The 24,272-nt window shown below is 32.1% G+C and overlaps 11 protein-coding genes across 11 annotated transcripts in view; 3 read left to right on the forward strand and 8 right to left on the reverse strand.

Annotated features, from left to right (window-relative positions):
- The window catches only part of NIC96, a gene marked incomplete at both ends in the record, with an annotated part of 1,416 nt that extends 946 nt beyond the window's left edge, over positions 1-470 (forward strand). The window contains one exon of the mRNA XM_001645319.1: positions 12-470. Within this exon, the coding sequence (XP_001645369.1) occupies positions 12-470 (459 nt within the window).
- Positions 471-602: 132 nt separating this feature from the next.
- Positions 603-896, reverse strand: YPI1 (type 1 protein phosphatase-activating protein YPI1; the record flags this gene model as incomplete). Its single annotated transcript, XM_001645320.1, has 1 exon — positions 603-896. The coding sequence occupies one exon, from the start codon at positions 894-896 to the stop codon at positions 603-605; it is 294 nt and encodes a 97-aa protein (XP_001645370.1).
- A 939-nt stretch (positions 897-1,835) lies between these two features.
- Positions 1,836-2,360, forward strand: CYC3 (holocytochrome c synthase CYC3; the record flags this gene model as incomplete). The annotated part of the gene is made up of 1 exon (XM_001645321.1): positions 1,836-2,360. One exon carries the CDS (start codon positions 1,836-1,838, stop codon positions 2,358-2,360), a length of 525 nt encoding a protein of 174 aa, XP_001645371.1.
- A 329-nt stretch (positions 2,361-2,689) lies between these two features.
- MSC6 (Msc6p) lies at positions 2,690-4,882 on the reverse strand (the record flags this gene model as incomplete). The annotated part of the gene is made up of 1 exon (XM_001645322.1): positions 2,690-4,882. One exon carries the CDS (start codon positions 4,880-4,882, stop codon positions 2,690-2,692), a length of 2,193 nt encoding a protein of 730 aa, XP_001645372.1.
- A 996-nt stretch (positions 4,883-5,878) lies between these two features.
- Positions 5,879-6,973, forward strand: FDO1 (Fdo1p; the record flags this gene model as incomplete). The annotated part of the gene is made up of 1 exon (XM_001645323.1): positions 5,879-6,973. The coding sequence occupies one exon, from the start codon at positions 5,879-5,881 to the stop codon at positions 6,971-6,973; it is 1,095 nt and encodes a 364-aa protein (XP_001645373.1).
- Positions 6,974-7,424: 451 nt separating this feature from the next.
- Positions 7,425-8,753, reverse strand: Kpol_1058p53 (DEAD/DEAH box helicase; the record flags this gene model as incomplete). The annotated part of the gene is made up of 1 exon (XM_001645324.1): positions 7,425-8,753. The coding sequence occupies one exon, from the start codon at positions 8,751-8,753 to the stop codon at positions 7,425-7,427; it is 1,329 nt and encodes a 442-aa protein (XP_001645374.1).
- A 741-nt stretch (positions 8,754-9,494) lies between these two features.
- On the reverse strand, positions 9,495-11,135 carry NDE1 (NADH-ubiquinone reductase (H(+)-translocating) NDE1; the record flags this gene model as incomplete). The annotated part of the gene is made up of 1 exon (XM_001645325.1): positions 9,495-11,135. The coding sequence occupies one exon, from the start codon at positions 11,133-11,135 to the stop codon at positions 9,495-9,497; it is 1,641 nt and encodes a 546-aa protein (XP_001645375.1).
- Positions 11,136-16,611: 5,476 nt separating this feature from the next.
- Positions 16,612-17,433, reverse strand: Kpol_1058p55 (carboxymethylenebutenolidase; the record flags this gene model as incomplete). The annotated part of the gene is made up of 1 exon (XM_001645326.1): positions 16,612-17,433. One exon carries the CDS (start codon positions 17,431-17,433, stop codon positions 16,612-16,614), a length of 822 nt encoding a protein of 273 aa, XP_001645376.1.
- A 424-nt stretch (positions 17,434-17,857) lies between these two features.
- On the reverse strand, positions 17,858-18,757 carry Kpol_1058p56 (putative short-chain dehydrogenase/reductase; the record flags this gene model as incomplete). Its single annotated transcript, XM_001645327.1, has 1 exon — positions 17,858-18,757. The coding sequence occupies one exon, from the start codon at positions 18,755-18,757 to the stop codon at positions 17,858-17,860; it is 900 nt and encodes a 299-aa protein (XP_001645377.1).
- A 1,420-nt stretch (positions 18,758-20,177) lies between these two features.
- NPL6 (Npl6p) lies at positions 20,178-21,569 on the reverse strand (the record flags this gene model as incomplete). The annotated part of the gene is made up of 1 exon (XM_001645328.1): positions 20,178-21,569. One exon carries the CDS (start codon positions 21,567-21,569, stop codon positions 20,178-20,180), a length of 1,392 nt encoding a protein of 463 aa, XP_001645378.1.
- Positions 21,570-22,439: 870 nt separating this feature from the next.
- Positions 22,440-23,330, reverse strand: Kpol_1058p58 (transcription factor HAP4; the record flags this gene model as incomplete). The annotated part of the gene is made up of 1 exon (XM_001645329.1): positions 22,440-23,330. One exon carries the CDS (start codon positions 23,328-23,330, stop codon positions 22,440-22,442), a length of 891 nt encoding a protein of 296 aa, XP_001645379.1.
- Between the last annotated feature and the right edge of the window lie 942 nt (positions 23,331-24,272).

Genomic DNA, 24,272 nt, shown 5'->3' on the forward strand with positions numbered 1-24,272 from the left:
ATTATATTTTGATGGCAGACAGATTGATGCAAATTTATACAGATAACTTAGAGATATCCAAGAAGGTCCATACCAAGAACAAGGAAACATGTTTATTATTGTTAAGAATTGCTGATGCTAGAAGGACGTACACAGCCCAGCAATGGCAAAATACATTGAGCCAAATTGAAGAATTAGACTTAATTCCTTTCACTAACGAAGTTGAAGCAAGGAGACAAGCACAAAACCTAATGAGTTTGGAGAAAAATTTGGTGAAGAATATTCCAAATCTATTGATGATGACAATGACATGTATCTCTAAAATTATTCAAGATTTGAATGAAAGCACTTTCCAATCAATAACAAAGACCCAACAAATAGAATCCTTGAAAAAAGTTGCCAGAAATTGTATGGTTTATGCTGGTATGATTCAATATAAGATGCCAAGAGAAACTTACAGTTCATTGATCAGACTGGACATAGCGTTGTAGCATTAAATATGTTTTTAATTAAAAATATATAGATAAATAAATTAATTACGTCAAATTATTTTTTTACCTATTTTTATGTTTTCCACTGATCTCTGAAGTAAAGCTTTTATAATCGATTTGATGTATCTATAGTTACGTATTATTACTCTTCTTTTCCATCATTTTCTTTCGATGTTCAGAATAATCTGGTTGCACTTCGTATGCATTAGGTGCACTATCTGTATTGTCCCTCAATTTGCGACGTCTCCTCTCTACTCTTCTTTTCCTTCTCTCATCGAAACCCAGATCTTTATCGTTTTCAGACTCTGATGATGAAGAGGATGAGGATTCTGGTAGTTCGTCGTGTTGATGGTCAGACGTACATCCTTCTTCATCCTCATCTTGTGGATGGTATATACAGCATATTTTTGTCTTCTTTTTATTCATATTCTCATTATCTATAACATCTGTACCTCATCTTACGTCATGCCTGCTAGGTTGATCCCTTGAAGCTCGAAGCTGAAGCACAGGAGGAAGCACCTCTATAGTAGTGGTTTGTGTACTAGATATCTCTTCCTGTTGGTTCTAAAATATTCTTGGTATCTGCCTACTTATCTTATCAAATGAATCACCCAGAGAATGTGGTCAACAATATATGCCTTTACTGACGAATTGATTTAGTGACATCTGCAAATTTCGGATCCAATATGAAAAGTGATCATAACGTACGTATCCGATAGAAATTTTATCGAAATATCAATTTAACGCACACCACCTTACCTAGTGATATATTATAGATAATTTGACAATGAACTTAGATGATACTTTAATGATCAATCCATAACACTTTATCAAATAGAATATATATCCACAAGTATAGTTTGCTATTATAATTTTATTTTATCTGGGTCGAATATTTGATCTCTCAAAGGTTTTCGAGATTCATTTCAGTAACAAAGAATCGGAGATTTGATTTTGAACGCATTATCATATACTTTAAATATCATCGCTATAGTATTGAGTGAACAATGGGTTGGTTTTGGGCTGATTCGGTAAAATCTACAAACAATATATTTAATGTTCAAAACAGTTCGGTATGTCCAGTTAAACATTCTTCTAAAACAATAAACTCAGCAGAAGAATCGGCTTGCCCTGTTGCACATGTAACAAAACCTTTGGTTCAAAATGAAGAATCAGCTTGTCCAGTTCTACATACTTCTGGAAATAATAATTCAGGTATGAACCCATTGAATCATATCCCCTAAAGGGTTGACTGATTTCAAACAACCAGATCAAAAACTTGATTTACCAACTGGAAGAACTATATCAACCATTCCAAAGGGTTCGAATACAAATGAATATTGGGAATACCCATCCCCTCAACAGATGTACAATGCAATGGTAAGGAAAGGTAAAATAGATGTAAACACTGGTGAAGAAATTCCAGAAGACGCTGTAGAATCAATGGTTTTTGTTCATAATTTTTTAAATGAAGGTTGTTGGCAAGAAATTCTGGAATGGGAGAAACCATACACCGACGTAACCAGAGTTGCTCCAAAATTGTTACAATTTATGGGTAAACCAGGTGAATTAAGTCCAAGAGCAAGATTTTATTCCACTTTAGGGAATTGGTTTCCTAGTTATTTTAATAATGAACCTCCTTTTGATAGACATGATTGGGTTGTCTTAAGAGCTGATCCATCTTCAAATGACCCTGAAACTCCAGGTCATAGAAAGGTTCGTTACGTTATTGACTTTTACGGCGCTCCTGATGACGAGGAAGGGCTGCCATCATTTAATGTTGATGTGAGGCCTGCATTAGATAACTATTCTAATGCAAAAGATCGGATAATTCGTTACACTCAACAGACAATGGACAAATATTTTGGAGATGATAATTCTAAAAATTAACCATAGGACCTGATTTCAAACACAAGTATTATTGTTAATATGATTATGAAGCGTCATACATATATTCACTCACTGTAAATACCATAACCAAATTGATCATTCGATTAACAAATTAACATTACCATTAGGCAATGCAGCATTATGCAATATTTAGTTATCTATAGAGTTTATAATTATTCATTTTATCTATATAAATAGTTAATAAAATAAATCAAAAATTGAAATTTTGAATATAAATCATTGAAATCTGTTTATGTATATATACATTTTGATTTATTTATATAATCGTGAAATTATTTACATGTCAATTTACTATTAGAATATAATAATTATAAAGGTTTGTCTGGTACAGTTAAACCAGCGTTCTTCAAGATTTCTGTATCTTTTTCGGATGGAGTGTATTTCTCGACTTTATGAAGTTTCTCAATAATTTCGTTGGCAACTTCTTTTTCGGACTTATCCATTTTAGTAACTTTACTTAAATAAGCTACTGTATTGTAAACTTTCGAAAGCATTGGAAGATATGGAGAATATTTAATTTGTTCGGATAAATTGATGAAATTAGAAATCTTAAATAGATAACTTGGATCTCTTTCACGGATGGCTAAATCACAATACCCAAGTATTAGAGATTTAATCAAGTCTCTACCAATTAACATATTCTTTTTTTCAATGCTACCATCACTGCCTTCTGCAAACTCCTTGAATATTGCTTCTGCTAGTTCATTATTACCGTTTTCTTTAGAAAATTGGGCTGAAATAAATAGAGAGCTTTTTCTAGAATTCCAAGGTTTCTTTATTTGATTGTATAACATATTAATTGTTTTGATATTTGGTGTAATATCGATAAATTTAGTCACTATGGCATTGACTTTTGAAAAATTATTTATATCTTCTGAAATACTTGATAGGAAATTGAAATTTGATAATGGATTAAATTTATAATTTGCTAACATTTTAATTGCCAATGTATCAACAGTTGGTTGTAAATGATACTCATTTTCAGAAGTGAAATATCTTTTATAAATTGAATCAAATTTATCTTTTGATCTTAACTCAGAATATCTTAGTAAGATTCCGTTTATCAAATCAATTGATGTTAAAGTGTTTATAGTGCACACAGAAGATGGAATTTTTTTGAATAAAGTATCTGGATTTTTTATCATGCTATCTTTGTCTTCCAATAAACTTAATATATAAGATTGTGCAACATCCTTATTAGATTTATATCCTTTTGGCATTTCATGTTCCCAGATAGTTTTTACTAGGTGCCCATTGCCAGACAAAATTAATGATTTGAATAAGGCATCGAATGATTCTGGTTTTGGTGTATCTTTTGAGTTGGCTTTAATAATACTATTCCAAATTGCTAAAACTCTATTCAATCCATTAGTTTGTTGAGCAAAAGAATGAAAACCTGCTTGTTTTAAATTAGACACAGTAATTAATAGATGATTTTGTAAATCAGTTTTTGAGTCACCAAGATCAAAATCCTTAAAATCATTAAATACTTTTATGGCATATATCACATCACCAAATTCCACTAATTTATCCATAAAAACAATCAATATTTTATGATCAATTAATTCCTTATCCTTTGGATTCTTTTTCACCATATCACGGTATGAAAAATATGCTTCTTTAATTTTTTTCAAAGATTGATAATGTGGCTTTGCTAACAATTTTGTATAAAAGTCAGGTGTATTCTTAGCATAATCAGTGAACAAAGTCTTGTAATTATTCATGACTTCTTTAACGTCTTTTTTTGGTGTCACTATTTCAATCAGATATTTAATTCTTGAAAAAGGAATGATGAACTCGAATTTTTTATCAACAACTTCACGAGGTTTAATAATTTGCAATAAAACATTGTAATCAGGGGTAACACCTGGTAATGATAAATAAGCTATAGTGGCTAAAGCGATGTTATTATTATGAATAATTGAATATTTATTTTCCACACCATTAAATGGATTACTAGTCAAATTTTCCAAATATTTGACCCATAAAGCCATAGCATCTTCAGCTTTACCTAATTTTAAGAAATGAGTCAAAATAATTTCGAAATGTTTTGGTCTTGCCAAATTATAATCACAAAGTGTAATTAAAATGGAATATGGATCAGCTTCAGAATTTTTAAATGTCGACTTTTTCAATAATTCACTTAGTGGAACATTCAAGGAATATGATTTTTGTAAACTACTAACACTTAGATGAGAATTCTCAGTGATATCACCAAAGTCTTTTTTAAAATTATCATAAATTAGATTAACATTATTTGAGTTTAATAATTCGTCACCTAATTTATTACCTAAATTGACTAACGGATGTTGATGTTCTGAGGTTTTCTCATTACCCTGTTTGGCAGTGGCATTGGAAGCAGCAGTGGCATTGGAAGCAGCAGTGGCATTGGCAGCAGCAGTTGCAGATTCGGCAACAGCTGCATTGTAAAGAATTCTACAACTAGATAGACGTCTTGAACATAGCCTACCATATGAGCTAATACTATTAACGCTAAGCATCTGTCGTCCAAGTTTGATAAATTGTCTACCTTACTCTTATTTTCCTTCCTACGTGCCTTAGATTTCTTCCTTAGATAATAATTTTTGATGTTCTTGCCAACCAAAATTCCTTCAAAATTTAAACAACAATCTATCTATAGAACAATATCAATTTGCCATGGATTCCGATACCTTGTTACCCACAATTAACTTAAAAAAAGGACCGTAATTGAGACTTACAGTTTCCAATTTATCTATTAGATGATATATACTTTAAATCTTAATTAGTCGAAACTTTTCATTAAATTTCACTTCTTGAGATCAGTTCGTCATATATGACATATACATGTATTTAACCGGGTAAATATATCACGTGATCAACAAGAGCCAATGCTTCGTACAAATATCTATAATTAGCTATAAATAGCTATAATTATAAATGTATCCTTGTACAGAGGTATATTCATCGATAGTTTAATTTCAATAGAAATGAAACGGTGATGTTATCTTATCTTCAATAAAAGGTTGACTATTTTTTTTATTGAAAATATCTATATTTCGAGTATGCTTTATAGTTTTTCTACGTCCTGTTCTTAGTACTGATGATTCTTTCAGGTTTACGCGTCATTTAATCACTGACGGCGCTACCTACATTGATAAAAACGCGAAATACAAAATAAAATGATACAATACAAAACAAGACTATATACAATAAAATAAATAAAACTAACGAACTGTATAATATCAGGATTGTTTTAACCTTATTATATTATTGATTATAAGTTAATTTGTATCCTCTGTTATCAAGAGTGTGAATATTGTGTTTGTTATTTGTATTGCTCAGCTGGCTACAAGAATAATTGAGATATTTTCAATCTCATTATTCTCAAGTTTGACACGATACACATAAAATATAACTTATTTACATTACAATATTCCTCTTTAAATTTTGTTCTAGTGTAGTTCGACATCAACGTTAAGGTTCTAGTTGTGCATTTAAAATTACTTATATCAGCAATGGGTGAAGAAAAGGATATTACACAAGAAACGACAGATGTAGATTCTTTATATCCTGGCCATTCTACAACTATCAATGGAAGTAATGAGAATTCGAAACAAGTATATATATCATTGGACAAAGCTAAATCTTTACTTCGAATTCATCAATCGTCATTTTTAATGAGCCCATCTGAAGAATTATCCCAAGATATCGGCTCATTAAAATCAAATTTAAGCAACAATATTATACCAACCAGTACAAACTCTGGGAAAATGCATAGCATAGATATCACTGGTGATTCTTCAAAATTATCCTCACAGTCAACAGATGGTGATATAGATAGAACTGTAGACTTCGATAATTCGCAACTGAGTGAAATTTTAAAAGTTGATATTACAGCAACTGTAAGTTCGTTATGTACTTTAGTAAAGTCAATGTCAAAGGAAATACAGCATTTAAAGTTTAAGAATATGATTTTAAGCTCTAATGAAAATGATTATAAGTCAAAATATGAAGTAGAGGAAAATTTACAAAGACGACAATTCGAAAAAATCAAATCCCAATTAATGAATGAGAATCAAGAAGCTTTAACCAAATTAAAAGTTAAAGAGAACAAAGTAATTAAATATAAAAAAAGAATCATGGAAAAGAACATGGAAATCAATAGATTAACGAGAATTTTAAATGATAATTCACTCAACAACGCTAAAATATTAAACCCAAAGAGATCTTTGTCTGCGACAGCGTCGCTTGCAAAGAGAGACTCCATAACTTCAGAAAAAATGCCAGATATGTTAAATGCATTAGGAATTTTAGCTACCCAAGTACTAAATGATAGAGCTCCTTTAGGGAATGCATCTGTGGGAAATGAACCACCAAAATTAAGTAACAACAATAGTATTGATGCAAATATGACGGAAAATGATATTGCTCAAGGTACTGATGTTGATGCTACAATTAATGCAGATCCAAACACTACAAATAGCTCGTTAATATATGGAAATTCCAGTACAATAAAAATATCTATGGTTCCAGCTAAGGTCCCACAAAAATTTCAACTTCCAAAGATGAAAAGTTTCAGTACCAATGATGGTACGGTGAAAGATATTTAGTAGAAGTTACACATCTCGTAATTTATAACCTTCAATTTAACTTTCAATTGAAGAATAAATCAGTGTAATTTCTACTTAGTCTTTATTTCATTTACGTTCTTATAATGCATTGTTTATATTCACTTTTATAACATATTTTTTCTATTTTGATCTTAAATGTAAGAATTATTTTCTATTTGTTCTACATAAGTCTCAGTAAAACTGCTTTTTTCATGTTAAACTTGTAATTAAACAATATTAACATCAACGAAAAAACGTGTAGGGCTGTGAGAATTAGAAATCTACAACTGAGTTCTATTGAGAAAATAGTTACACATAAAATGCTTCTTTGAAGCATTCCCCTTACAAAAATAATTATATAATCAAATATACTTCGAAAAACATGAAAAAGGTATCATAAAAACAGCTACCATACAAAAAATTGAAAGTGATCTATCAATTAAAACAATATCTAATTGTTCAAGTAGGTGGATGGATCAATACCTTCTTCTGGGAATTCGGCAATCTTAACATCAAAACGTTCCTGAATTTTACCCAAAACTTCCTCATCCTCTGGAGATGAGACGAAAGAGATAGCTAAACCTTTAGTACCGAATCTACCAGCCCTACCAACACGATGTAAATATTGATCAGCTTCTGTAGTCAAATCATAGTTGATTGCTAAATTGATACGTTCAATATCAATACCTCTACCAAAAACATCTGTAGAAACACATATACGTTTTTCAAATTCTTTAAAAGCTTTGTAGCGAGCAATACGTTCTGCTTGTTTCATATTACCATGTACAGTGATAGCTGGGAAATTTGATTCATTCAATAACTTTGTCAATTCATTTGCTCTCTTTGTTGATTTGACAAAAATGATGACTTGATTGAATTCTAAATCGTCTAATAATTGGGCTAATTTACGATTCTTTTCATTTTCTTGTAATTTTATGTAGTATTGTTGTAAACCATGCAAGGTCAACTTAGCTTCGTCGTCAACAAAAATTTCCAATGGGTTTTGCAAGAAACGTCTACAGATAGGTCTAATCTCTTCAGATAGTGTAGCAGAAAACATCATTACTTGCTTATCCCTTGGTGTAGCTCTGAAAATATCTTGAACATCTCTTCTCATATCCAATTCTTCCAAAACTTTATCACATTCATCGATAACAAAATTCTTGACATGAGATAGATCGATTAATTTGTCCCTAACAAGAGCTTTCAAACGACCTGGGGTAGCAACGACAATATGTGGAGCAGTTTCTTTGTTCTTCAACAATTCAGCATCTTTAGTAATTGGAGTACCACCATAGAAAACTGCAGTTTTCACATCTGGCATATATTTTGAGAATCTTAAATACTCATTACGAATTTGATAAGCTAATTCTCTGGCATTACAAATAACAACAACGGAGACTTCACCTGGAACAGGGTCCAATTGTTGTAAAGTGGACAACACGAAAACAGCAGTCTTACCCAAACCAGATTTGGCTTGACATAAGACATCTGTACCATGAATAGATTGAGGAATAGTATGTTGTTGGACTTCAGAAGGATGTTCAAAACCACAATCGATAATGGCTCTTGCCAACTCTGGTTTCAATAAGAAATCTTTGAAACCAGTTGAATGAATACCAACATAGGAACCCTTCTTTTCCGAATCAGTAGTTGCACCTTCAGCAGTTTCTGAAACAGTAGCATCTACTGCAGATTCATTGATGTTAGTGGCATCAACTTGGATTTCTTGTTCGTTATCAGAATATTCCAATAAATCTTCTTCACCTTCGTGTGACATCGTTGGATTGCTATTTAGACCAGGGTATACGTTTCAGCTACAATAACCAAACTAGATTCAACAATGACCAGAATATATACTAAACAGTCCCACAACAAACTAAAGAGAATTAGCACATTATCAATACCAATTCTTTAAACATTCTTCGTTCTGTTAAATTAATTTTGCTAATTAATTTTTCATTGGTATCCATTCAATCAATAATCAATTAACATTTCCAAGCGTTCCAAACACCCCCCGATACAAACTGACAATTTTAAAGGTTTTTTTTTCAAAGATATATCCTAGACCACGTGATATGACCAGGGTAACAGAATACCCGATGTCACTTAAACGATTCCATTAAGTAATTCACATCAACAGATACAGAGAGTGTAATAAGATTTATCAATATCAAGTGTCTGCAATTAACAAGTCCATTTTACATATTCATCCTATACTCTTTTCAACTATTTAGATGCTTTACGATCCTATTTAGTATAATGACATGAAGTGTTCAAAGCGATCCCCAGTCCTAATTTTGGGTTATTATAAAATAATTTCTATTACACTATATATATTTTATTCTATTCTATTATTTATTTAATTTTTTTTTGTAATTCTATTATTGTAATTGACCTTTGTAGAATCATCCAAATAATAATTATAAGTAATACACAACAAATATTTGTTAGAAAATGTCAAAAATAATGAATTACTAAATTAGTGAAAAATGTCTAATTTAGAAGTAATCCAGTCAAATTAAACTGAGGAGTTTCTACCCAAGATAGAAACCTTGATCCAATCCATGGCGACCAAGACCTTGTTTCTGAAAGATAGACACATGGACAAGTAAGCGTATTTCCAGAACAAGAAAGTAAATGAACCAGACATACTGTATTTGGATTCACCAATAGCTAAATCAGCAACGGCTTTTTCAGAACCAATGTAGGCTAGAGCACCCATGTGGTTGTATTTGAAATTACCAATCTTAGCAGCCAATACTTGTGCTCTAGATTCTAACTTTTGTTTAGAGCTGGTATCTTTGGTTTGAGAAGCTTCCCATTTCAATTGATCGATCTTATATAACTTGTTGAATACTTCACCCAAGTAAAGAGATTCTTGATGGGCAACTTGGGCAGTTGGGAATAAACCTGGATGGAAAGTACAGTCACCGACAGCAAAGATAGAATCGTTACCACCTAACAATTGTAATTTTTCGTTAATTAACAAACCACGTCTAGAGTCTTGTTCATCTAATTTTTCCATCAATTTTTTAGAAACTTCTCTTGGAGCGTTACCAGTAGCCCAGACTAAAACACCGTAAGGAATCTTTTCGACGTCATCACCACATTTGGTTGTGACATAATCATCATCAACACCCTTAACAGCAGTCTTCAACTTCAAATGAATTCTTTCTCTCTTGAATAAGTCCTTGGCATATTGAATCAAAGATGGTTCGAAACTACCTAAAATGTTTGGAGTAGCTTCGACCAAAATAACCTTAATTTCCTTACTAATTTGAGGCATCCATTTGCTTAAATCTTGGTCAATGTAATCCTTCAATTCAGCAGCAAATTCAACACCAGTTGGACCACCACCGACAACAATGAAGTTCAACAATTTTTGTCTTTCTGGATCATTTGGTGGTAAAATAGCAGCTTTAGCAACAGAGTTCATAATCTTACCTCTAATTTCCTGAGCATCAGAGATTTCTTTCAAAAAGGAAGCATGTTCGTAAACACCTGGGGTACCAAACGTGTTTGGTTGAGCACCAACACCGACGACTAAGTAATCATATTTCAAATCTTCAATTAGAGGTTCATCGACGTGATCAGAGGATTTAACTTTGACGGTTTTGTTTTCGACATCGACATCAATAGCTTCACCTTGGTAGTATCTGACTTCACCTTTGGTTCTTCTAGCAACAGCTCTAACAGGTTCAACAATAGATTTCAACTCAACAGTACCGACTGGGGCAGATGGCAACAATGGGGTGTACAAGAAGTAGTTTCTTGGAGAGACAACAATAACATTGTACTTAGAGGTATCCAAATGTTTCAATAAAGTGATAGAACCCCAACCAGAACCTAAGATAACCAAGGTCTTTCTTGGAGAGCCATTAGGAAAAGCAGGAGATTGTGGTTGTTGTGGAGCAGGATTAGCTTCTCTCCATAAAGAGTATGTGACGTAACCTGTACCACCGATAGTAGCAAATAAGAAAGAACCAACCAACCATTTAGAAACAGTCTTGATTAAAGATTTCTTTGGTTTTGGAGTAGTATTGGCAGCATTCAATAATTTGAAAGATGAAGAGAAAGATCTCTTTTGAGAGAATCTAGCAGAATTCAATAAAGCTCTGTTCAAAGTCAATGGGACTCTTGATTTGAAAACCATAGACATTTTTGACAATAATTTTTTTTATAAAATGAATATTAAAATTTAACTTGTAGTTATAATGAATAAATGAAAAAATAAAATAAAATAAAATTAAGAGCACACCAACTTGAATAAGGTTTATGAGAAAATGTACTGCAAATTTTGAAACTTAACTTTGATAATATTCTATATTTGTACCTTTTACCTTCAACTTCTTGGTTTTGGTTTTGGTAAATTTTTATTAGAAATATGAAAACTAGGAAAAATTAGGTATTTTATTTTATTGTAATGAATATATTGGTAAATAAAACCCTTTTGTTTGAAATAATACGAATATATAAATTTAAATTATTTTTAATTGAAATTCGTTGTAATACGAATATCTAAATAATTATTAATTGACGTTTTGTTCTAGTTATTTTCCCCTTTACGGACACAGTTAATTTGAAGCCAAGAAAGAAATATCTATCTAAATCTAATTCTTGATCTTTCTATGTATCACTGTGAAGCTTTAAAAACTAAAATAATTCCAAAGCTTAATTAATGTAGGTGTAAAAAATAACAACAATACTAATGAATAATATCAATTAATCTTAATTAATCCGGACAGAGCTAGATATTAATTAGGATATTGATAAAAAAAAAAGTTCTATAATGTGGATAACAGCAGCACTGATGCGTTAATTAATTGAATTATCTGACACAAGACAACGACAATTAAACAAGAAAAGTTTCAAGAAACAAGAATTCCGAAGGATAGAATATAAGAATGAATTAAGTTTTTAAACTAGGAGAGATAAACCGTTGTAATAATTCCTATGTATATATATAAAAAATAAATATATTCATCAATTTGACGTCGAAACCTGTAAATATATATACATATATATATATATAATGTGAGTGAGTAAGTGTGCCCATCGTTATATAATAATTAACATCGAATCGAAATCACATACATAAAATATATTCACGTCGTCGTCGTCCTCTTGGACTTATTGTTCTTTGTAATTTAATGAACTAATTAAAAAAAAATGTCGATGAGAGAGAAATTAGATAAAAAGTAGGTGGATATCTCTGTTGTGTGCATGTATTTGACAGATTGATTCATCTGGTATCGATGAAACTAAGCTCTCTCTCTCTCTCTTTCTTTATTGAAAAGATAATAATAAACTTTGAAGAAGAAGCAGAAGCAAAAGCAGAAGAAGAAGTTACAGTTTACTTGGATAAAATATTGTAAAATACTTGTTCGAGTCAAGACAGCGATAGAGTACCTTTGGCAATATAATTGTTATGAAAAAAAAAAGGCCTGTAAAACTGTTACTATTACGTGTTGGTGGACCATTGCAGCAAGGTGATGGTCGACGGAGACTAGGGTATGTTAAAAAATGTCATTGATTTTTTAAACAAAATACCCAACAGCTTACTTACTCTGAGGGAGGGAGGGAATATATTTAATTTAGAATTTAACCTATTTTGTTTCTTTTATGAGAGAGGATGCTGTTATGTGTTACAACCAATTGTCTGGGCTTTCTCGAGTGTAAGAAGTAGAGTAAACCATTCCACAAGGGAGAGATGGTACCAACGATGAGGAAAGAAGGAAGAGACAAGACAAGACAAGACAAGATAAGACGAGAGAAACAATCGGTGTAAAGAGAAATGGTTATCTTGTAGTTTAGTTTTACTAGTGTTTTTTTTTTTTTCTAAAATGGTTTTGTAGTTTATAAAACTGAAATAGAAAATTTTCAATATATCGACTGGACTGTGCTATGTCTCTGTCTCTGCCTATGCCTCTGTCTCTCTTCTGACCTGTATGTACATGGTACTTATTTTACTGAAGAATGAGTGGATGAGTGGATGAATGAATTTGAATATTCGAAATAACTGGTTTTGAAAAGAAATTTCGGTACAAATACAGAAGTTGGTTTAGATGTAAATAAATGAGTGGATATAGCAGATTGATCGATTGGTAGATGTGTGTAGCTGATATAATAATGTACATACACATATAAATTGAATATGCTTGTTTTATTGTTATTTTCAGTATTTTTTTTTTCATGCAAAGCAGAGAAATAGTGTAGACAAATTGGCAAGATGAGGTAAAATTAAAAAAAAAGACCCAAATTGGTAAAATTCTGCAAAATTGTGAATTTTAAATGGGATTTAAAGGAAGTACCAGAGAAACAGACTAAAAAAACAAGGCAAAGCAAGACAAGACAAGATTAAATTGATTGTAAAGATGGTTAAGAACCACAAGAGTTGGATGGTGGGTGATATCATAATGGTCAGACAATAAAAAGCCGCCATACTCTAGGGCATCAGTGGATTTAATTTTCTTCTTCATGTAGAACAAACTCGCATTTATAGATATTAGCAGCTATTTTAAATTTAGTGAAATATGCACTCTTACACTCTGTTACGGGTCTTGGGACTCTATTGATGGTTGTTTGACATGGCAGAAAATAATGAGATGTTTTCTGCTATATCCCACTCTAGATGGATTCTTGTGATTTTGTAGCGAGGATGTTTAGGGAGAGAAGCAAGCAACAGGAATATTATAGTTCATGACACTAGGGCATGCCATACAACTTGAAACTTTTATCTTGTAATTTCTTGTTTCTTACGGTGTCAAAATAAGCTCGGAAGAGAACTTGGACAGGTATTTCTCTCCAGAAGGGAATATACCATCAAAGAAGAGGGCACAAGAAAGCTGATGATGGATGGGGGAGGTGGGTGAGAGTGGATGGGTTGGGCAAGAATTGCTGTTGCTGTTGCTGCTGTTGTTGTTGCCGGGATAAAGATTTAATAGTAATTACAGATATTAAATCCCCAGAATACCCGTCTCTATCAGTGGGTGGAATGGAATGGTTGATTTTTTTTTTTCAAGTATCGGTATAGGTATATTTCCAATAAAAAGATATATACAAACTATATATTTAATGGCTTTTCGGTACGTACATATACTAACAGAAGCTTCATTGCAACAGTGGTTGATTTCTTGTAGTTCTACGCTTAATTGTCACCTGGGAGGGAAGGGAACAAGAGAGACAATTGATAAACGGATCCTATTGTGCTTAATTTTAGAAAGGAAGGTGTAATCGAGTCTGATTATAGCAAGAGTTTTCCCGAACTTTGGTGTAACAAGACATAGATGGTTACTCAAATTTTGCGTAAATTTTAAATTTTTATACAAATCTATACGTATTATTGAAGAAAATACACTTTTTGTCTTGCTTTCTCTCTCTCTCTCTCATCGCATAAACTATTTTTATTCCTTCGGTACATTTGATTATTAGTTATTCCGATAAACGCATAAATTTGAATATGATAAATCTCAATCAATCATTCAATAAGAAGAACAACTATAAACGGAAAATACCTAAACGCATAATATAATGGAAATCAATATCGAGTAGTTTACGTCTAACAAACACAGTAACACATCTAGCTTTGAATTGGAAACTGGTTAAAAATAAAAATAGAAGAAAACCAATACCTACCTAAGCTTTACTGTTACCGCTACCTTGAATTCATAAATTGTAATTATGGAGATATAGACGTCTACATAAGGTGCTTGTTTGTCAACAGCAAGCAAGTGCTCATCACCATCTATCTACAATGGAAGAAATACATCTAGTATACCTTAGTTTTAAAAAATTTCATTATGTAAGCATTTCCTTAGTGACGATGGCCAAGTCTGGCCAATTTTTCTTTCGAGCTGTATTAATTACAATATTACGTATAATAATAAAAAAAATAGCAACCTGACGAGACAAGGTAAGATTTGGTTGTTTTTCATTTCCAATCCGTTACGATTGCTTACCCAATGGAAAGAGACTTCATCACATTACAAAACAAGAGATTATACTCATTCATTTTTTTTTGTTTGTAGCACACAATTGATAATATCAATAGGTAATATTCCACCCCATTCTTAACATCTTCGTAACCGTATTCGTATCCGTCTTAGTTATAAACTGAAATTTATTCGTTCGACAGTAAAACTGAAGCATTGTCGGATATTATCGATAATAACAGCATATTGAATATTATTTAATCCACCTATCGAACCATCCATCCTGTCCGATCCCGCAATAGGTATCATCACTATGGTCAGCCCAATTCAATTCACCTCAAAATTTAGTAACCTTATATCTTGCCAAATCTCATTAAAGATAACCATATAACCCTATTCTGGTTTAACTTCTACACAAGTAATCAATTTCACAAAGAGACATAAAGAAATCATCTTGTTTCAAACAGAGTTCTGCTGTTCGGAATAAAATGTCCGTCTACCAAGTCTATATTCATTGTATTGTATCGTCACTTTCCATCTCTTCCCCATACACGTATAGATTACTTTATTGGAAGAGTATGTTACCATCCACATTGACTCTTCCAACGCTGATTATTTCAAAATGCCAAGCAACTAAGCAACTAAGCAACTAAGCAACCAAAAAGCCAGAAGTTCTGTTAGTTAAATTGTTTCGAGTTTTCAAAGTGAGTGGACTTATTTGAAGATTCAACTAGATCTCAATAAGTGGGTTCCCCCACAATTGCAATTACAGGACAACCTAATTGACAAAAATGATACGACAGAAACAATACATTCTACAAATTAAATAAATATATAAATAGATTTATTCAGCGGTGGTAGTTGATAAACTTAATAGAAAGTTTAATCCCACAAATCTTGTTGTAATATTTATTATAGCAACAATTCTTTATCCCATCATCGGTGCTATAATGACATTCTTGCTATATATTGATCTAATGAGATGGGGAACTATACTACATCGAAGAGGTTTGGAAGAAGAACTATCTGATATATCTATCAGTTGCAATATAGATATAACTCCTTATCTTGGGTCGGATATTAGTGCTTTTTATTCTTCTTGAATATAATTTGTACTCTGACATTCTTTGTTATAATGGTGTGTCTAGTTAAATGTATCTTATGCAAGACTAATTGGAAGTTATATTAAAACTAAAATTATATATAACACCGTTATGTTCCTTATAGGAAGGTTTCTTGTTGTTCCTAGAATTCATTATCCAATGAATAAAATGGTTGCATCTTTCGTAATTCTGTCTTCTTTTACAGAAAATAAATATAGTTCCGTCTTAAAGTTGTAAATTATGTATCAGTTCAAGTTGTAAATTATTATTTTAATTCAATTTGTATGAATTTCGAAATAAGGTTTCAATTAAAAGTGATTATTGCATCAGTTTTGGTAATATCTAAATTTAGGAAAAATCTTCGATTTCTATTTGCTGAATTATTAAATCGTTATTCTCTCTACGCCCTTGTTTCATGGATTGTTTTTATTCAACCTTCCTCTTTTCTATTCTAATGAATTTTATGGTTCTTTCCTTTATTGTATTCACTTAACTAATTATGTGGACAATATATATAGGTAGCTACGCAGTTTTGTCATATAACAAATATATATAATTCATTTGAGAGTCTTGTCAAAGGGAGATAAATGGATACCATTTTTTAACAAACGTGTTCTGGTTTCTTGATGTTATCGACAAATTCACCCAAGTCACATTTCAATTTTCTGTTAAATTGTTCAGTCAAGAATCCTAAACAACTTTCAGTAATTGAAGCATCGTATCTACCTTTACTAGAAGTATCACGGATAAAAGCATGTTGGGCAGCATGGATTTCCAAAAATGTGAAGTTAACATCATGATCTCTCAATGTTCTTCTGATTAAATCTCTACCTTCTGGTGGAACATGGGTATCAAGAGTACCGAAAATTAATACCAATTCTTGGTCCTTTGTAGCTTCTTGAGAAACTCTGAACAAAGAATCATCGTTCTTACCTAAACCTAGAGTTCTGGAATGAATATCAGTTGGGAAGAAACAGGTAGCACAAGAAACTCTCTTATCGATCAAAGCTCTAAATGCTAAATGACCACCCAAACACATACCAGTGGCACCAATCTTCTTACCATCGAATTGTGGTAATGAGTACAACAAATCACAACACAATTTGTTATCTTCATCATAAGAAGCTACAGTCTTCTTAATCTTAAAGGCATTACCCATATCAGTACCTTCAGCATCATAAGGTAGTGGTTCTGGACCAACAAAATTATGGTAGATAGCTGGAGCAACGACGACGTAACCTTCAGAAGCAATTCTTTGAGCAAGTCTACGAACTGGACCAGTGACTTGATAAATTTCACTATAAACAATTACACCTGGGAACTTAGCATTTGGATAACCAGGAACCTTTGGTGAAATAATGTGAATACGTAAGTCAGTACCGTCTTCGGTTTTAAAGTCTTTGAAAGTTTCTTCAATCAACATCTTTGGAATCAATTGCTTAATATATTGTATGTTCAACAATTACAATTAATAACAATTAACTTCTGATTAAAACAACCTAATCAATGAGAACTAAAAAAAAAAAATTCTTCTCTTTTTTTAATCCTTTAAAATTATCATCTCACCATCCCTTGCTTGTTCGATTAGGGAAAAGCGTTTAGCTTACCCGAAAATATTCAAGCTTTAATAGATTTATTATAGATACCACTGCTTAATTAGAGGGTTACAAAGGAAATATATTAAAAGTGTCAGTATATGTATAGATTGATATTGGTAAGTTGGCATAGTTATTGAATATTATAAGTATATTTGTTTATTTATTTTAGTTATTTATTTTACTACTGTTCGAAAAAGAAATTGAAAGAAAACTTTGAAGAAATATTGTACAATACAATATGAATTAAAATTATTCTGGAACGGTGACACCTACTTTTTTGATCAATTCATTTGACACATTCAGAAATTGCTTAACATAGTCTGTAGTTAAGCCAGAAGAAGGCAAAATAGCTTCAGCCTTGTTGTTAAACATTGTACCACTTCTATTTTCAATTGCTGGTGAAATCAAAACAGGAGAAATATTCTTAGCGTATTGTTCAGGGGAGTATGTAAACCAACCAATGACATTTTCAATTATTGAGGACATAATACCACCACCAAAATAATTGTTTCTGATTTCTGTTCTAACAATGCCTGGATTTAATCCAAACACGTTTAATTTTGGATAGCGATCTTTAGCGTCTAAAACTAAACTTTCATTACCAGCAACAGTAGACATATGTGCCTTCCATGCCTCATAATTTTTTTCAAAATTTAGATCTTCTAATGTACCAACTTCATTATTACCTGGGAAGCCCATAATAAAAATTCTTGGTTTTGGAGATGATGCTGGTAGATTTTTACCTAATTTAGAGGCAATTTCACGTAAGATGACATATCTACTTAAATAACTAATAGCCATATCTTTTTCCAAACCTTCATCGGTTTCTTGTCTTTTAGGATTAGGAATAATACCAGTGGTTAAAATCAAATGGGTTAAATTTTCTGCATCCAATTGATTAACTACTTTCTTTGCTTCTTTCATGGAACTTAAATCAGCTTTAATAAATTTAATATCAGAATTCTCATCTCTAAAGGTACGACCAACGACTTCAACCTTGGCACCTTTAGATGCAATAGCATTGGAAATAGCTCTTCCCAACCCATTAGTACCACCAATTACTGCAGCATTGACTTGAGAAAAGTCACAGTCATCGAAATTCTTTTGTTCGTAAGTGAACGAAGTATCCTTCTTCATCGTGAACATCATGTTGAATAATTTTTATGTGTTGTATATATATATATATTGTTGAAAGGTATAAATTTCCTTGCTTTGATCCAATCCAAGAAACCAAGACAAAACCAAAAATAGATAAAATGAGTCAATTACAAGATGATAAAATTGTAATCTAAATATCAAAGAAAAATGAGCTCTCTTTATACTTCGACTAAAACTGTAATTGGGACAAACATCATTCCATCTTTATAAAAAGATAGACAAGGCCAGACAATTACTAGACAAGACTACCCTTTAAAATCCTAAAATATCCAATTTCGCAAATAAAGATAGATTATAATTGAGTCTTCCTTCGAACCAAAAGCACAACGACAATGATATTGATAATAACTATATATCATGATCCAGAAACAACAAGAATTAGTAAAAATCAAATATTCCTTCTTGCTTACTATTCACGATAAAATCAGGTTGATTACTAACACAATCCAATAATATCCATTGATCAAGCATACAAAACCTTATTCAGCAAGTGCAAGCAAGAGTTGCTACTATAACTTAGATTCGAAAGAGAGTTTAAAGAATATCATTTTACATAGAAGATAGTATAGATAGTATGGAATTCACTGAATGTACTACTATTCTAGTTCTCTTGAAATAGCTGTCCAAATGATTGAATTACTGGCTGCATTGCTAGCAACAAGTATATAGATTTCGAATTAAGTTTGATAATGCTATTATGCAATAGACTGACTAACGGGAATAAGTGACAGTGTTGTTACGAATAGCCTGCATGTGCTGATTTGGTATAGTATGGAGCAATTGATGGAATATAGCCTTAAACATTGATACTTGGACCATAAGACATTTTAAAACTCTTGCATTTGCAGTTGACGTTATGGATAAGTATACACTATGGTTTGGTTTAGTGTGGTTAGTTAAGTTCTATTTTGGTTTCGAAATCAAGTAAAAAACAGCCTTCTTCATGGTGATGAGGCCGGGGGAAGGCAAGGGGACGGAGCGTTATTTCCATGGAATTTCAATAGTTCTGCTAATTTCCGTCTATTCTGTAAGAGCCAAATCTATTGGATATATTAGATGGAAATATAGATGGATGTATCAACTTGACTAACTTCAACATCAATTATGGCATCGGACATTAGACATCAGGTTTATAGACAATGGGTGGATTTAAACTATACTGTGGTACATGAGTGTAGTTTACGTTGTAGGCTTTGTTGAACTTTTGCAAACTAATATAACTACTTTTGTCAAGAATTTAGAATTCTTCCTTGAGTCCGCCTTTTTTTATTCCTCTTTGTTCGTAATTACATGTAGAATTTATTTAATATTACATTTTAAGTTATTTTGTTATTTGGTTTTCTATGCTTACACAAGTTACATAACTTTCTAGATGCTTTGGATTCTTTTTGGATTTCGATGAGGGATTGCGTTATTTCTTACGTTCATAATTCTGTTGTTCAATAATTGCTTGCTTTATTTCATCATCTACTATACCATCGAATATTTCCAATGGAACAGAAGCCAACCCTGTACTAATTCTGGTTAAATCATCATCTTGGATTTTAGTTTCATATATCACTGCAGGAGAAGAGGAATCCTTGTTCTTTTTATTAGAAGTGGACTCCTTATACCATCCTATCACTTTGGTAGACTGTGTTGACTGTGGTAAATGTAGTACATTGGTATATGGATCCCTTAAGCCTTGCTGCTCTATTAGCAATACTCTAACTCTGTCGTAGTACATGTCACTATTAAATCTACTACATGCTGCAGCGTGCTGGTATAACCAGTTGGTAGCATTTAATCTGGCACCGGACGATGTGGTAGAACCATTTACTGGGTACATTTGAGATCTTCTGTCAAAGAATTCGACTGCATTTCTTGCCGGATTAACATCTATCACTGCAGCAGAGAGATCTAAACCTTCCATACCCCTCTTGCTTAATCTTTTTGGGTGGTCTCTAGATGCATTTTCCACAATTCTTCTAGTTGGACGAGGCATTGTCACATAGTAGTCATCGACACCTTCCTCACCGTTTTCGATAATCTTGGCACCAAATTCTCTAAACACACTTCTTGCAGTAACTAAACCGATTTGTCTACTTTTATAAGAATATGGAATTAAACCACGTTCGATCATATCGTTTTTTTGTCCCTGGGAAGGAGAATATCTGTACAAATTCGGATGGTGTTGGAAAAACAAATGTGAATCTCTTAAACCAACAGCTCTTGCAGGTTCAGTGGCTAACATAAACTTTCTATCACCTCTATCGACCAAAGTAAAAGTACGAACGATAAATTTTCTGTCATCTAATAAGTCACCATCTTTAGAGATTTTAGTTTCACCTTCAGGATCTTCAGGGAATTCGTATTCTTCATTAACAATTCTGACAATAATAGGTTCATTATCAACAGGAACCGACATACGAACTTTCTTACTTGCAGGAGTAGTAGCAGTTGAAGCACTCCTTGACCTATCAGTTTCGGAACCTTCAGTATTACTTATCACTTTATCTATTTTTCTCTTATTTTGTCTTCCTCTATCAGCATTTGGTTTGTATTCTTCCTCTTCTCCTTCATCTTTTTCTTTCTTCCCTTCAGATTTAATTTCTGTTTCGTCAACATCAGCTTCAGCCTGTTCTTCTTCATCGGCGACAAATTCATCATCACTAGCATGCTCAGTATCAATTTCTAAACCACTAGTATCAATCTTATAATTTGGTTTACTACTACTCGATCTCGAACGAGCGGAAGTTCGGCGAGTTGCAGTTGCTTCGTCAGTAGCAGCATCTTTAGCTGTTGGCTCTCCTCTAGTTCTCATACTTAAAATATTATTATCCTCTGTTGTAAGATTGCCTATACAATATGCTTTACTCTCTCTATTCGGCACTCTCTACTGCACTTCTGCTCTTTGAACGTTAATTGTTTATACCTTTGTTCTATATAGTGTTTAAAAGTGATCATTTGACAATTTTCAAAAAAGCTTTCCTACTTTCCAAATATTTGAAATAAGTGCCCTTCGTTATTGGTGATGTGATTTCTAATATTGAAAACAAATAAATATGGTCACGTGCCAGAAGCGTTGTTCAATATTTATGTCACACGAGAAGATAAGACAAGACAAGACAAGACGATCGATCATTGAAGTCAAAAGGATTTATGATAATAAAGATATGGGTTTAAGAATATTTAAATAGAAATATATGTAAATGTAAAAATCTGTAGAATATTTACTTGAAGGTTAGTAACTTTTTTTTTTTGAAGGATTTTTAGAATATTATGAAATGTTTTTTTTATTACTTTTTTGAATAATGAAATAACAGAGAAATATTATTCAAGTGACAGACAAAAAACTTTTTTTGAACATAAAAAAAAATTAGATGGACTTGAACATTGGACAATTACAATGTGTTGGATAACTTTCCTTACTTAAAAAAAGGCAACGATTGAAAAAAAACCAGGTAATTTGTCCTTTAGTGGTTTATGCCAGAATAAAAAAAACAGAAAACATGAAGATCATCAGAAAGAATATATTACATAGATTATGTGTCATTAGAATTCGTTCTTCTCTACTTCATAACAGAAGATTAGATGAGATTCTATAGTGTAAAATATAGGGTGAAAAAATTGACAAAATAAAAAGAAATTTGGAAACAATAAATCATAGGAAACAACCAGACTTAACAGTTTACTAACATAGAGGAACGTTTCTGTCTTGTTCATCCATCAACTCTTCTAGAGTTGGTGATATGTAATCGGAATCAAAGGTAGTTGCCAATGGATTAAATGATATATCATTGTCGTTAAAATTTAAATTTATGTTCAATGGAGGGATATCATCGAAGAACTCATTAGCAAATGAATAGTTCTGTTTGTTGGTCTTTGTAGATATTTCATCATCTCCAATTGACGAAGGTAAAGTTATTGAAGAGTTTATGGAATCACAATTTTTCATTGAGGTTACAACATCATTATCCAAAGAGTCAGCATTTGATAAGGTATAATGATCTGAAGAAAATAGAGAATTTGGAGTTTCGGAGGATGACGAAACGTCGTGAATATCTACAGAGATGGTTGAATCCAATGGCTTCGAAGAGATTACGTCATCACTTGAGTTTGCACTTAGAGCAGAAGTTGAATCAGAATTTGAAGTTGAAGTTGAAGTAGAAGAGAAATCGATTGATTTCAAAGTGTCCAAATCGGGTTTAATGAAAAATTTTGTGACGGCATCTTCTTCTTCAAACTTCAAAAAAATATTTGTACAATCATCATAATTTGTAGTATTATGATGGTGGTGGTGGACAGGAGAAGAAGAGTTTGAACGTTTAACGATCTTTGAGTGGTGTTTTGTACTGCTTGAAGGGTTACTACAACTGTTGTTACGTTTTGAAGCGGTAACTACATGTGAAGTTGAAGATGCATTTGAACTTGAACTTGTACTTGCAGAAGAACATGATTTTCTTCCTGGTTTTGGTCTTGGAGGCAGAACCCAATTCTTTGAAGTTCTAACTATTGAACAATGGTTATTTGAATGAGAATTGTTGTTGACCGGAGAAGGTTTAATCGGTAAAGGTTTTATCATTATTATATTTTATCTTTAGACAGGGGTTGTTGTTGTTGAATATATTGAGGGTTGCAATGCTGATAAATAAGTAAATAAATAGTGTGTGTAGGAGTGAGGGTGTGTTTGTGTGTTGTGAATAAAATTAATTAAAAATAAAAGGTGGGTTAAAATAATTCGTAAACTTCGTTAAAACAATGTGAATAAAAAAAAGAGACAGTTAATGATAACTTAAATAATACAAAATAAAAAGGGCGTTAAAAGGGGGGGAGGGGGGTAATTGAATATTAAAAAATTGGTTGATTTGAAATGTAGTTATAACTAAATAGACATTAGATCAACTAAAATAGGACAAAAAAAAATGTAAAATTTTTTAAAACTGTAAAAATCTAAAACTTAGAGCGGCGTAGTAGTATGTACAACAGATCGAAGATGCGATGAGAACAAATTTCTTTTCCTATATTCAAAAATTGAGAAGATTGAGAAAAAATCTGAACAGAATAATTACAACACTAGCAGACAGTTTTTATTTAAAAAAAATGAATATATATATATGTGTGTGTGTGAAGTGGGTTGATGAGTTTATGATTGATTTGGGTAATTGTCTTTGCTTGTCGCTGTGTATTTGTTGTAATGTGGTGGTGAAAAGGGGGGGTTATCTTTGATATCGGATTTGTGTTTTGTGAAGGGTTATGGGTGGGTTCATGGTAAACTCGTTTATATCATTTTATGATTTTTTATTGAAGTCTGTTGGATATATCTTGGTGATGAGAATGTGAGTTGTGTAGAATTTGTTGGTATTATGATAATTTGTGGTGCGTATGGATGATTTGTGTAGTTTGGTAATGATTGGATTGTCTATTGTCTGTATTGTTTTGTATGTGTTATTTTGTATCCAGTCTTTTGTCTATGTTGTATGACTGCTATTTTATCGTCTGTTTCGGTTTTTATTTTCGTTTGGTA

Source organism: Vanderwaltozyma polyspora, genomic scaffold (genome assembly GCF_000150035.1).
Source record: "Vanderwaltozyma polyspora DSM 70294 KpolScaffold1058 genomic scaffold, whole genome shotgun sequence".
NCBI classification, from domain to species: Eukaryota; Fungi; Ascomycota; class Saccharomycetes; order Saccharomycetales; family Saccharomycetaceae; genus Vanderwaltozyma; species Vanderwaltozyma polyspora.